This window comes from Peromyscus eremicus, chromosome 12, assembly GCF_949786415.1.
Source record: "Peromyscus eremicus chromosome 12, PerEre_H2_v1, whole genome shotgun sequence".
Lineage (NCBI taxonomy): Eukaryota > Metazoa > Chordata > Mammalia > Rodentia > Cricetidae > Peromyscus > Peromyscus eremicus.
In genome coordinates, this window is record NC_081428.1 from 65,001,958 (window position 1) to 65,016,440 (window position 14,483).

General features: G+C 43.7%; 1 protein-coding gene across 1 annotated transcript in view; it reads left to right on the plus strand.

Annotated features, from left to right (window-relative positions):
- The window catches only part of Atp13a5 (ATPase 13A5), a 123,994-nt gene that overhangs the window by 21,877 nt on the left and 87,634 nt on the right, over positions 1-14,483 (plus strand). The window contains exons 3-7 of the mRNA XM_059277338.1: positions 391-537; positions 742-812; positions 921-1,001; positions 9,269-9,338; positions 14,241-14,375. Of these exons, the coding sequence (XP_059133321.1) occupies positions 391-537; positions 742-812; positions 921-1,001; positions 9,269-9,338; positions 14,241-14,375 (504 nt within the window). The remainder of the gene's footprint in view (positions 1-390; positions 538-741; positions 813-920; positions 1,002-9,268; positions 9,339-14,240; positions 14,376-14,483) is intronic.

Genomic DNA, 14,483 nt, shown 5'->3' on the forward strand with positions numbered 1-14,483 from the left:
ATAATTTAAGCTTGTAGAAATCATTTAACGGTAGCTAGAGCCTGGTATGGTAGTGCATACTTGTGGTCTCAGCACTTGGGTAGCTAAGGCAGGCTAGCCAAGAGGTTAAGGCCAGTCTAGAATTTACAGTGAATCCCTGTTTCGAAATAAATAAACAAATAAAATAAAAAAGAGATACAATCATCTTGGAAAATTTCTAGACATAATGCTTTCCTACAAAGCTTTTTTCCCATGTCCAGTATTTCTCAAACTTCTGTGTCTATCAGAAGCCACTGGAAGGCTCATTGGAACAGACTGTTGACTCTACTTCCTGTCAAGTCTAGAGAGGACCTAAGAATTTGCATTCTGACTGAGATCTGAGATTGTCCCTCTGTTTGTTGACTTTTCAAGGATGAATTTCGAAGATACATCAGGAAAAAAGTCTTCTGCCTCCATTTATCCACGCTAAAGTTTCCTATAAGCAAGAACCCAGCAGAACCTCTGGTGGCAGACCGCCACTCGGTCATAAACCAAGCTGTAATGAAGCCAGAATTAAAAGTAAGAGATCTTACCTGTGGGATGTTATGGTACGTTTGTAGAGACAAAATAGAGTGTGTGTCTGTTGGTTAGAGCTCTGACTATAACACGCTTCGGCTGGAATGATAGCTAGGTGTGAGACCCACATGGGAACACTTGACCAAGTCCCATTTGACGAGCTTTCCTCTGTGAATGACACCTGCTCCTTCCCACTTGTGGTTGCAGCTACAATGCATCCAAGTGCAGAAAATCAGGTACGTGTGGGATTTCTTGGAGAAGCGGTTTCAGAAAGTTGGGTAAGTACGGCCTTTTCTCGCCACTACCTTGGGACACAGCTGAAGAACACTGGCTACTACACTGGTACTGTAAACTGATGTGTGGTTCCTATCCCAATGACGTCCTAGGTTGCTGGAAGATAGTAACTCCTGCTTCGACATCCACCATACATTTGGACTGGGTCTGACCAGTGAAGAGCAAGAGGTCAGGTAGGTTCGTGATGCTTACTGAGGGGAACTCGGCTGACGTGACCCTCCTTGGCGTGCTGCTGGCACAATGCTTTGATGCCATTTGCTGGCGTCAGAAGGACACTGTAAATTCTCTCCTTAGGCAAACTTATTAAAAAGACACCAAAAGAGCAAAACAAATCAAGTAAAATGGGGCCCTTTCTCTCAGGCTTGTAGAATAGGCTTTATAATAATCTTGAGTCATTTCAAAAACCTTGGCTTCTTAATCCTCCCAAATTGACGGAGAACTGGAAAGACACTGTTCAGATCGCACTTTACTGTGAACAAGCAGCTGTGGAGATAACCATTTTACTGTTGTTGACTTGGCTGTGTTATTCAGTGTTGTGTATGGGGTACCTTGAATAGCCCTGGGCTCATGATAGGCATGAAGGGCTCCAGCAGACCTGGCCACGGCAAACATGGAGCTAGCAGGCCTTGCCCTTCCCCCTTCCCTCTCCCTTGTAAACCACGGATTGTATCCCTAAAGCTAGCCACCACGCTCTGTTCCTTATTTGTACACTTTCTTATGCCAGACTCATTCCTAAGGCTGATCCCAAAGGTCCAGCTATCAAAGTATCAAAGTCCAGCAATCAAACGCCCCCACTGGTTCACCTAATTGATATGCCCAATCAAAACATACCCCCGCATCCTAGCCCATTCTAACCCAGACATCCCCTTTTCCTTCCTCCTCTTAAAAAACCACACCTGCAAGGTCGTTTGCTGCTGTTTTCTGCCTGAGTTAGAAAGCAGTCACTTTCATTTTTCTTCCCCACTTAATAGAGACTCTCCGTGAAAACGTACATTTAGGTGACAGTTTGTGCCTAATCTAAGGTCGGAGAGGGAGCGCCCTGGAGTGTGTGGGTCCCTTCCTTACTGAAAGGACCTCAAAGTTGTTGGTACAAGACACCCCAAGATCAAGTTCTCAGCACAAAGATTTGCCCCAGAGGGACAGCGGACAACCTCTGGAGAGAGAGAGGAGAAACACATGGCACATAGGAAAATGGCTGTTGATAAAGGGAAAGGTGGAAACCTCCTGTTAGGATGAGGTGTTTAATTTCAATTGGGCGTGTTAATTAGGGAAGCCGAAAGGGGGCTTTTGATTGCTGGACTTCAACACTTTAATAGCTGGACCTTGGTGGTCAGCCTCAGAGGAGGAAGTGGCCAAATAAGGGAATAGACCTTGGTAGCTAGCTTTGGGAATGTGATCTAACAGTTCAGCAAGGCAGAGGGGATGGGGGAAGGGCCAGGCCTGCCAGGGCCGTGGTTGTCAGGCTTGGGCCAGCTAGAGGAGCTAGTGTTTTGCAGAAGAAACCAATAAATGATGGTATTCACGGATTTATTATCTGTGTGTCTCTGATATGCCAGGTACTTTGCAAGGGACCAGTGATCTAGAGAGAAAGACATAGTCGTTGATGGGCGTGGGGTGGGGGTGGATCATGAGGCTAGTGTCTGTAGGCTGCCAGAGATGCGGAGGAGATGTTCACTTAATGTACTAGCCAGAGGGAAAAGTCCCTGCTTCCCTCAGCTCCTGTTTGAAATGGCCGATCCTGGCGAGCCCCAAAGGAAACAGCTGAGCCCTTCTGATAATCTTAACAAGCCCTTTAGTTCCTCAGACACTTTTAGGGACATTATTTGCCAGGCATCACTGTGATCCACCAGAAACATCAACTGTCAAACTAAGAAGAGACGTATTGTTTGAATGACTGCTTCTGGGCTCTACTCCCACAGCTCTCAGAGTTCTGTGGGAGTGAGAGAGTACATACGAGACAAAGAACTCTGGAATTCTAGCAAGTGCCTCACACTACCTCTTCATTACATTTTAAATACTCATTTATTTTGTGTGCATGCCTGTGGTAGCATAAGCGCTACAAAGCATGTGTTCGGAAGACACTTTGCAGGAGGGAGTTCTCTGTCCTACCATGTGAGGCGCAGGGATCAAGCTCAGGTTAGCAGGCTTGGCAGAAGGAGCCTTTACTCACTGAGCCATCCTGCTGGTCTGCCCACCACCAGAACCCTTATACAAAGTCTAAGAATCATGAAGTGCTGGTTCCAGTTTTTCCTTTGTGGAAACACCACGAGAAACGAAGCAGGCAACGACACCAGACAATACTGCAAAATGTCTTAGAAATGGTATCATTATATAAGACTTCGGATGAATGTTTAATATGCTGAGATACGAAACTTTTCAAAGTCATTAAAATGAAACTTAGTTAGTAATACTTAGCGCGAAATGTTTAGAGGATTGATCTAGAACATTTTAGAGATCTTAATGATAGATGTCGAGACATTCTGCACGAGAAACCATTTCCACAAGAAAGATTCCCCAGTGGGGTAGCTAGCTCACATTTGTCCTTATTTATCAAATGCCAAGCTTTAATAAACATCATACATAATTAAATTTAAATGTGGTCCACACAGTAAAGAACTTGACAATCTAATAAGCAAGACAGAGTATGGTATCCCAAACATGAAGAATCGAGAAATAATCTCATAAGCAGAGGCATATTTTATCTTGTGGGCATGCCAGAGTGAAGGACAAAGAGAGTCGGTGGATGTGGCACATTTCCCCTGCATTCCTTAGAGTAAGCTGGGGGCCTTTCCAGAGAAATTAAAAGTGACTGATTGATTGGACGGCATGCAATTTCAATAACTGAATCTGAGCTCGCTTGCACTGAAAAACAAGAGCTCACTGCAAGAGAAGCAGCAAGGAAGGCAGGCAGAAATCTGACAGGATGACACGCTACGGCATCTGAATGCACACTTCTCTGTGGGGTTCCTAGCAGCCTGGCAAAGAGCGGATGAAGGATGTTCATAATTCTCACTTTTTAGCAGCAAAAGCTTATCAGACCACCAGGAGAGTTGATTTTACCCAGGAGAAAAAGCGCCAGAAGGCATCAAAAATGTACAAGTAAATGGACTTAGGAACTGGATTGCTCCAATCCCCACTTCTCATGAGCGGGACTCAGCTTCGCATCACCATAGCCATCCTGGACAGGTTCACTGACAGCTGAGTGCTTCATTTCACAAGAATGGAGTCCTATGAAAACACCACATCTACCTGATCCGCGCTAGTCTTTCTTCCTAGGACAGGGTTAAGGTAACTCCTTCACCTTCACCCATCCGGCTCCTGACTCTTTGTTTAGGCTCTGGAAAACACAAAAGCAACTGTCTGGCAGTAAACTCCGGACACTCACCTCACAGGTGACTCAGGAAGAGATGAGAACATTGACAGCCAGTGTTTGCCAGTCTCTAAGTGGGAATATTTATTCCACAGCCGGTTCGTGTCATGAGTGTGGCATCACCAAAGAAGTTGGGAGGAGCCTCTCCCAGTTGATTCTGTGGTTCTTCAGGGCCAAACTCAATTAACTTGTCCTACCCTTCTGAGGAAAAGCAGGTATGCTTGCTAGGGACCCCAAAAAGGAATGTGAGGGATGAGCAGCTAAAGAGTTATATTTGACACCAATGGAAGCTTCACCTAGCAGAAGCCATTTCATGAAAAGATGGGCAACGAACAGGAAAGAAAGATGGAAAGCCAATGGAGGAGGGGAGGAAAGAGAAGTTGGAACTACCATGCGACTTTGCTGTGGTACACTTCAGGTCTTGATGGGAGTGAAACTTGAAAGAGAAATAACAGTTACTCTTATGCCTTTGAAAGTTGCACTCTGGAAGAATGGTCCAATCACACACACTCAGCCTCCTCCTCCTCCTCTTTCTAGAAAGGAGCAAGTAATGGCTTGTTGGAGGATGGGAGAGAAGCCTTAATTTCTCTAGAAGCTAAAAACATTATCTCAATTCCTAACATTCAACTAGGAGTTAGTAGGTTATCTTAAAATACTACTTATATTTCATTTAAAATACAAGTTGATAAAAATCAAGTAAATTGAGATCAATGGTCTCTTTTTAATAAGTTGGAATTTTCAGGCCCACAGTTTTGAGAGTGTGGGTCTGTTGGAAGTATAAAACCAAATAAATCCAGTGCTCATCTTAGAGCAAAACCCTGTGGAGATGGCAATGAGTGTAGGTCCTGAGCCTTGCAGATGAAATGATGGAGATGATGCCTAGATTTCGATGTACCTTCACCACGATGCCTTATACCCTTTCTGGTTCTTTCCCGTCTGGGCCTTTGTACATGGAATGCTGTTCATATATGGGATGCTCAGGCATGCCCCATCAGCAGAGACTCCTGAGAGCACCTCACTAGCTCATATCGAGGGCCAAAATCCTGTATGAACTGGCTTTCCCTGACTATATGGAAGCTTGTAATTTAGAAACTGAAGCACATTTCATTAGGAAATGAAAGAAATTGACAGACGAAGGATGAGGACCAGGATGAAAAACTAAACAACTGTTATTACACGTCATTTAGAGACATGTAGTATCTTTATATCACTGTTTCATTAATGAGCAGGGAGATTTCTTCCAGGAAACAATCTCTCAAAACATACCCATAGTGTTTTGTAATGGGGAATTTCTAGGACCAACCCATTTATTGTACTATAGAATTATATCCCAGGCTCAGGGTATCATAGCCTGTGCATCTTAGACCCCCTCCCTTTGTAAAGCAGGAGTTTCAAGGGAGTGAGTAACTGGCCAGCAGACTTTTCCTTTCCTATAGAAATGAGTCACGGTGGAATCTTCTGCTTGGCCTTGACTCTTTGGAAAACTGTAGGAATCTCTCCTGCCAGAGATGCCAAGTGGAAAGAGTGGGCAAAGCTGAGTGCTGCTGTGAAGTTTCAGAAGTGTACCAGTGACTGTAGCTCATTCCTACTTCCTTGATAAGGACCACCCCGACTCCAGTCTACAGGGCTCCAGGGCCTCACACAAGCTCTCTAGCAATTCTTTTTGAGAGATATATTGATGTATTCATCAGAATCAGTAAAGGAAAAAAAAACCAAGCTAATTGAAAGGGGGAATGGATTATCCCTCAAAGGAAAATACTCCTAACCTCATGCTTGGCATTTCAGAATTATACATTCCACAAGATCTGAATATCTCAGAACTGGAGGAAATCCCTTGTGAATCCAGAAGCATAAACCACAGAGAGCATAAAATTCCCTTCCAGAGTTCTCAGCTGTGGACTTGGTCAAGACCCATCCTCTGAGAAGGGGCTGTCTGTCATCACAGCAGCCTCTTCCCTAATGGACAGTGACGGATGCATGTTAGGGAAACCGACTTAGCTGTGTGTGGCCTACACTATTTGGTGAGGCCACACAGAATGGTCTCAACCTCTCTTCTCTGCCACCTCATCAGATCTTTAGTGGTGGAATAGTACTTTGACCTTTCCCTGTGTGACTTGGCGTCAAGTCTAATCTTTCTTCTGGTTGCTCCACCATTGGTCAACATTCCTGAGGATTCTCTGTGGCTAGCTCAGAGATTGATATGGGTACACAGTCTCTAAACATCCTGGAATTTCTCTTGGCAAAAGACAGTAGACCTGACAAAGCGGTGAAGAATAGGCTGGCTGGTATTTTATCACGACCCAGATGAGCCCCAAAGCGTCAATCACAGGCAAGGCTTGATCCTCACCATCCCATCCTTCCTTTCTCCAGGACCGGAGCTTCCCTCAATGGCAATTTCAGGAACGAGTTCACCAGACAGGGAGACCAAGGGTGTCGGACCTTCAGCTGCGTTCTCAATTGGGTTTCTGTAGCCTCAGTATATCTTTAGTTGTGCATTGGGATTTTGAACCTTGTCCAGGGAGAAAGTACTCTAGACATGGGTCCCCATGATTTTCATTAACTCCAACATTTTTGGGAACATACTCTATGTCTAGTCCCAGATCCTAGAAAAAACCAGATCTGAAAAGCTCTCCTTCTTTTAGTTGAAGCTATTTGAAGAGGAAAACATGTAAACATAAGTTTTAATTTAATGAGGTAAGTGATGTTACTTTAAAAAAGTGTTGCTGAAGGAGAGGAAAAAAAAGTATTTAACTGTATCAGACAGTCACACTTTAAAGACAGCTGCCATTAATTTGGGATTTGCCATGTCCTAGGCACACTTGTGACAACTGCTTTGCATATTTATCCTACTAAGATACTGATCAAAGTTTTATTAGGCATAGTTTATCAAGTTCATTTTCTTCAGATGAGGGAACCAAGGTTTTCCTCCCACCTCCAATTTGGCTATTCATTCATTTAAACAGATGATTCTTGACTGTGTTGTATACGTTAGGCTCTATTTTTAGCTCTGTGGGATTTACTAGTGTCCTGCAAAAGGTTACATTATAATGGCGGAAACAGCCAGTTAAACACATTGGAAAAATAAGGTATGGGCTGTGGAGGTATCTCAGTTGGTAAAGCGCTTGCCTCAGGGGCATGAGGACTGGGGTGTGATCTCTGGAATCTATGTGAAGGGAGTCTACATGGCGGTGCTTATTTGTGATCCCAGTGTTGGGAGGTGTTAGAGACGTGAACTGAGGTTTACTAGCCAGTCAGCTTAGCCCACATGGTGTGTTCCACGAGAGACCTTGTCTGAAAAAAAAGGTGGACAGCCTCTGAGGAAGGACAGTAAAAGCTTTCCTATGGCTTCCCCATACACAAGTGGATGTGGACATGCACCGGCCCACACATGTACGCATGAACACACATACATACAAATAAGGTCTATGATTAGACAATCATAAGGTAGGTTAAGGAAGTTAAGGAAAATTAGGTAGGGTTCTCCCCACCCCCCAAGTGCTAAGGAGCAAACCCCAGGTCTTGCATATGCTAAGCAAATGCTCTACCATGACACCATACCCCCTGGCCCAGGGGAGGGACTGTTTTAAATAGGATTGTTATGGAAGACCTCAAGAAGGAATTCCTTTTTAGAGACTTGTATGGAACAAGGCAGTGAGCCATGCAAAGATGCGAGGAAACTGATCTAGGAAGAAGGAATAACAAGGGCAGAAGCTTGCTGAGTGTGGAGCTGGGTGTGCTCACTCACACAGTTCCGAGCCACTTGGCTGGGTTGTCAGGTTTGGCTTTTAAAGGGTTGAGTAGCATTTACAAAGGGAAGACTGTGGGGCGAGCATACTATGTGGGGGGTGAGAAGTGGGGTGGGGAGAGGTAGATGGTCCAAGCCTTGGGTTCTGACAATGGGCTAATAACTGATTATTGTCACAGACTCAACCTGGCTTGAGTTCAAGTCTTTTGAGGTTCCAGAATGAGATCTAGGGTTCATGAATTCACACAGCAGTGTGGCTCCTCTTCCTCTCTGCCTCTTCATCCCCTGAGCCTCAGCATCCACCTACATTACAGTTAGAAGACCTTAATGTAAGTCATCTCTGTCTGTGGCACTGAATAACTAAAGTTGGTGTAACATGCTTTGAAAGTCAAGTCAACTTGAGCTCAGTCAGTTCTGAGCTACATGATAGCAAGACCAAAGGCCCCTCATGTAGGCTCTCCCTGTTGATATTTGCAGAAGTGGAGTTGTGAAGTGATGTCATGGAGGCCATGATTGGGAGTAGCCTTCTTTGCTGGCTCTAAGAACTTGAGACAGTTACTTAATTTGCTCGAACTTGTTTTCTTTATAAACAGTGATCATATGCCATGTTTGTTAATATGATACTTAAAAGTTCCGTAGGTATAATTAATATTAGCTGTGTGACCCTTGGGCTAAAGGCCCACAGTGAACAACTTTTATTATTGGTAAGATTCACCCTTTAGAACTCTATAGAACACTGTAAGGATCAAATGAATCTTTTGCAAAAACTTTAAAAATTATAAAACACAACCCCAACATGAGGGTTTTTCTTTTTGGTGGACATGTGTCCTGCACCTTGTGTGGGAAGCAGACACGGGCAAGTGACAATTATAGAGCACCTTCCTGGGAATTTGTTCTTTCTCTGGCTCACTGAATGGGTTCACATATGAGGGACCTCCTCTGTAAGATGCCAGGGTAAGACAGACACCATCATTGATGTCTCGGGGTAAATTGAATGCCTGATAAATCTAAGAATATCTTCAGACCTGTGTCTTTTTAGCTGCTCTTAGGATGTAATCAAATTGTTTTTTTAAATGTCTTTCTAATTTCATTTTTACTAACTGAGTTGTATTAAAGACAGTTTAAAGCAGGAAAAACCAACTCTGTTCATCATGTACCAACTCTCATCTTAAGAATATATTCACGGCTTAGGATTCAGGCTATAGTGGTTATCAAGGCACAAGATGCATAAAGGACAGAGAGGTGGGGGGCTTGTGGTCAGCTTGCCTTGCTCACTTGTCACTGGGCTTCCAGGCTGACACTAACAGATGGTCAATCTCCCACAGAAGGTTAGTGTGTGGGCCCAACGCTATCGAGGTGGAGATCCAGCCTGTATGGAAACTGCTGGTTAAACAGGTAACTAGATCATTTTCTTCATTTTGAAAAAGAGAATCTGCCTCTTAGTTTCTTGGCCTCAGAGGGATTATAAATAGCACTTGCATCCCTTGGAATGGGAATGCTGTCTGTGTTTCATGAGGCTGCTCCCTGATACTAGCCTGTACTTTTTCTGTTTATTAAGGCTTCTTTTCAGCTTTATTTAATCTCAGCAAACACACACACACACACACACACACACACACACACACACACACACACACATCAGGATTTCTGACTGATCCTTTTCAATTGCTATCTATCTATCTATCTATCTATCTATCTATCTATCTATCTATCTATCAATCATCTATCTATCTATCTACCATCTATCTGTCTGTCTATCTATGTGATGGGGACATAGTCATGTGTGTGTGCATATATGCGTGTGTTGATCAGAGAACAGCTTACAGGGGTCAGTTCTCCCTTTCCACCAAGTTGGTCTCAGGGATCAAACCCAGGTGATAAGGTTTGGCAGCTTCACCTGCTAAATCACCCCACTGGCCCGACACCCCCTTTTTTAAAGTTTAAATGCACTTCTCAGTGAGAGCCAGGTTCCTGTTTCCTTGGTCGTCTTAAGTTTCTGTTCTGTTCTGTAGTAGTGTGGCATCGTAATCTGCTCAGGGTACTACAACACAATCACCCGGACTGGATAGACATCCAGGTTCAAGGGGCTGTATACTCAGACCCCGCTGAGGGCTCTTGCTGACCTGTGGACCATCAGCCTTTCCGTGTGTCTTCTCACAAAGGAGGTCTGATCTCTACCTCTCAGGACCTGTGTAACCCAAATTATCTCTCAACGCCCCACTTCCAAATACCACCACACTGGGGGTCAGCACTTCAACAAGGGAACTCTTTTGGAGAGGCCATAAGCATTCAGTCTAACCACAGAATCACATGATTATGTCCACGATCCCACGATTTTGAAATTTATCATTTTGGTCCTTTACAAATTAGTTTACTATTTCTATCTTCTTCTTCTTCTTCTTTTTTTTTTTTTTGGTTTTTCGAGACAGGGTTTCTCTGTGTAGCTTTGCGCCTTTCCTGGAACTCACTCGGTAGCCCAGGCTGGCCTCGAACTCACAGAGATCCACCTGCCTCTGCCTCCCAAGTGCTGGGATTAAAGGCATACGCCACTATCTTCTTAAGTGTGACTTTTTATTAGTTTTTTTTTAAAAAAATAATATCGTGTGTTTCAACATTTTTGTTAGTACTTTCGTGTAAATCAACCTTAAGTGGGAAAATGTCTCCCTTTCACTCTCTGAGCTTGCTGTCCTTCCTTGACGGCTTTGTACCTGCCTCCATCTGGTCCCCAGTGTTTTATTGGGTCAGAGCCAAGCCCGTATTGGAGGCAACAGTGTGTGCCCCTTAACAACTTAGACACTTTGGTCTGTGTCGGGCTTGGTGCAGGTCGTGGATGTGCCACGGACTCTGTTCTATCCCACCCCACCCTCAGCTGGCTTCGTTTTCAGCTCCACGCTGGGGCAGGAAGCATCTGATACCTGTACTTCTCACCACAAACCCAGTTTCAGTGCCCTATCTCTTCTGGGAGATGTTTCTGTCCTGACTTCCTCTAGCATCGAGCTCCTACCTTGTGCAATCTATATCTCTGATCCAGGCTGCTGCTCTGTGGCTCCACACGATGCTCCACAATTTAAATCCATTTAAATATGATTATATGTATCTGTGTTTATGCATGCTGTGTGAAGTGGGAATAGGCACATGGGATACCGAGGCTTGTATGTGTGGAGTCAGAGGACAACTTCTAGTCCATTCTGTCCTCTCACCTTCATGTGAGTTTCAGGGTTTGAACTCCGGTGCCCCAGGCTTTCACTGTCAAATGTCTTCACCCACTGAGCCATCCTGCCAGCCAAGCATATTTTTAGTCTCTTTCTAACCCTTGAAAATGGTCATTTTTGTTTCGGAGCATGGCTGTATCTGTCTAATATAAAATATTATTATCATTGTTCTATTTCTGGAGCAAACATCAGGCTACTATTATTTCAGCATTAGTTTTTAGAGTAGTGTTGTATTCCCAGCAAAAGGGAGCCGGTGCATAGCTTTCTCATGTGTTTATTTCCAGCCCGTACATCCACAGCCTCCCCAGCTGTGGAGAGGCAGACTGCCTTAGGAAACACTCCAAAAACGCATTTGAAAACTGTTAAGTATTTTCCAAAGTATCAGTTTAATCCTTTTCAAGGGTGTCTGGTATTTCATAGCACATATCAACCAGAACCTTAGTAAAATTAAAGGGAGATGGGGCAAATTACTTCACATTTAGTTTGAAAGGATATTGAATAAGGGGATTAAATTAATTATGCTGCTGCTGTTTTTTTTAGAAGAAATATTTGAGCAATTTTGTACTGTATTTCTATAAATTCAGAATCGTGTTATCATTAGTACATAATCTATAATTAGAGCATTTTATGCCAAGTGAACTAAGAGCTATAATTTGTAAGTAAAGCAATTGAGATGGGGATAATAAGAAACAAAAGCTTTTTAAATTTATAAATAATATCCACAAGGCTTGAGAAACCCTTAATGTGTAACTTTATTAACTTATTAAGTAGCTACCAGTTCATTGTTAGGAGCAAAGTGGAATTTTATTCAGTGTGTGAGATAATTACAGACAGTAGCAGCTGGAAAGAGTACCCCTGGTTTTAGCCAGTATGTCGTCTGATTTATAAGGATGATAAAGGGCCCTTCCTCAGGAAGGGAATCCACTTCCTCTTAGTGGGCGCTCTCATTCTTGCTGCCTCTCTGTGTTGTGGAACCTTCCTTCAGTTCCTTCCTAAGACTTGTTCTCTCTGTTGTAATCGCTGTGTTTATTTATCTAGGGGTACTGAGGTTGATCCAGGGCCTTGGGTATGCTAGAGACGTGTTCTGCAACTCAGCTTCATCTCAGCCCTCTGCTGTAATCATTCGTAGGAACGAGTAAGACCGAAGCGGGAAATACGGGGGGATAAACGAGCTGAAGGTGTTATGGAGACACGTGTGCCTGCTGTGGCTGATCAGCTTTGGAGCTGGTGACACCGTCCTCCGCGGTGTTTGCTAAATCCTTGGGAAAGCCACTGAAAAGAAGAGTATGGGTTCAGGACCCCCAAAGCCAAGTTCTCAGCATAAGCGAGATTTATTTGCCCTAGAAGGACAGAGGGTAGGGATAAGGGACAAAGACAAGAGACAGAGGACGAGAGAGAAGAGAAAGGGTGCAAGGGAGAGGGGAAAAGGATATTTGCCCTGAAGGGACGAAGAACTGTCTCTGGACAGAGAAGAGCAGACAGTGGTCCATAAGCAAATAAATGATGTTTTATAAAGGTGCAAGGAGAAACCGTGCGTTAGAATGAGGTGTTTAATTTTAATTGGGCATGTTTATTAGGTGAGCCAAAGGGGACTTTTGAATGTTGGACTTCAATACTTTGATAGCTGGACCTTGGTGGTCAGCCTCAAGAGGAGGAAGCGGCCAAATAAGGGAATAGACTTTGGTGGCTGACTTTAGGAATGTATTCTAATTGGTTTTTCTAGCCAGGCAGAGGGAGTTGGGGAGAAGGTCAAGGCCTGCCAGGGTCATGCTCACGTGCTTTAGCTGGCCAGAGTCCCTTCAGCTACTGCTGCTCAGGGTCCTTCTGGGATCAAGGGGAGGAGGACACTGATTCTACTGCCTCTAAAAGGATCTTCCTATGATCTGTGACAGAAAGAATATGCTATATTAAAATAGCCTGGACAAAAGAAGAATCTTCCATTTTCATAGCACAATCAATCTAAGTCTGTAGCATGAGAGAACATGAAAGATAAAGCCATGATTTTTAAGATGAGACTGAATTATGCTTTTCCTCCATTATGGGGTTGTGTGACAGTATTCCTGGGCAGACACAAGCAAATGTCTTCTCAACTCAGTTAGGGAACTGACAACAGGGCAAACAGTTTACAACACCAAAATCCAATTTGGTGAACCCATTAGTTTGATTAGGGTTACTCACAGGAATATGGGTGAGGGATTACTTATGAGTGCATAAATAATTCAAAGGGAGCTATACCAACAAAACTCCACCCTGGCATGGGTGACAGTTCACAAAATCTAGAAACCTAGAGTGAACTGAAGAACTTGCAGGCAACTCAGTGTGTTGGAATTGTCTTTTCCTAGTGGCTCAGTGGGGTTAAACCTTTTTCCAGGTACTGTGGCTGATCTGTGTTTCTTCCAAGCAGTTTGGCTGATCTCTATTTCTTCCAGGCTGTTTGGTCAGAGTGACCTTTAAGTGGCTCAGCTTACTCTTAGAAGTCTTCACTGCTTATAAATTCTTGGGGAGGGAGGAGTTTGGTGAATCCAGTCAGTTTCAGGAACTTCCTGAAGCTTTCCTAGTTGTTTACATCTATTCTTAGTGACATGTTCCTGTCAAATGGAGTGTTTCCACACCATCACCCCACCACCACCACCCCTACCATCACCACTACAGAAACACCCTGTTGTTTCACTTCCTTATAAACTCCCCTCCTAACCTCCTAAAATATCCTGTTGTTTCGCTTTTCCATTCGTATCCTATGTTTCAAGAAGTTTCCCCCCAAATGGAGGGTTTTAACCTGGAAACTGCTGAGCAACATAACGGATAAAAGGCAAGTTGCTAGATTTTGTTACTGGTGAAGTATTTTTTTGGAAATAAGAATGGGGAATTTTTGAGCATGTCTCTGGGTACTTAGAGTAACTTTACTTCTACCATATCAAATTCTATGTGCTTGGCGTTGCCTTTGCCTGTGTTAATTGAGTTCTAAGTGAATTCTTAAGTAGCAGAGGTCATCATATGTTGTTAAGTTGGAAAGGTGTTCTATAAAGTAATGATATAATTCTGATTGCTACCACATAAATGACTCGTGCTGTTTTTGCACCTGCAGGTATTAAATCCATTCTACGTGTTCCAAGCCTTCACCCTCACTCTGTGGCTGTCCCAGGGTTACATAGAATACTCTGTGGCCATCATCATCTTGACTGTTATCTCTATTGTCTTAAGTGTGTATGACTTGAGACAGGTAAGAACTGAAATCATGGTTGGATTCCAATTGTATTAGCTTCTGGCTAACCAAGCAAAGTCTGTAGAATTTCCACCCAGAGCACGGAGTAGTTCTGTCAAACAGAAG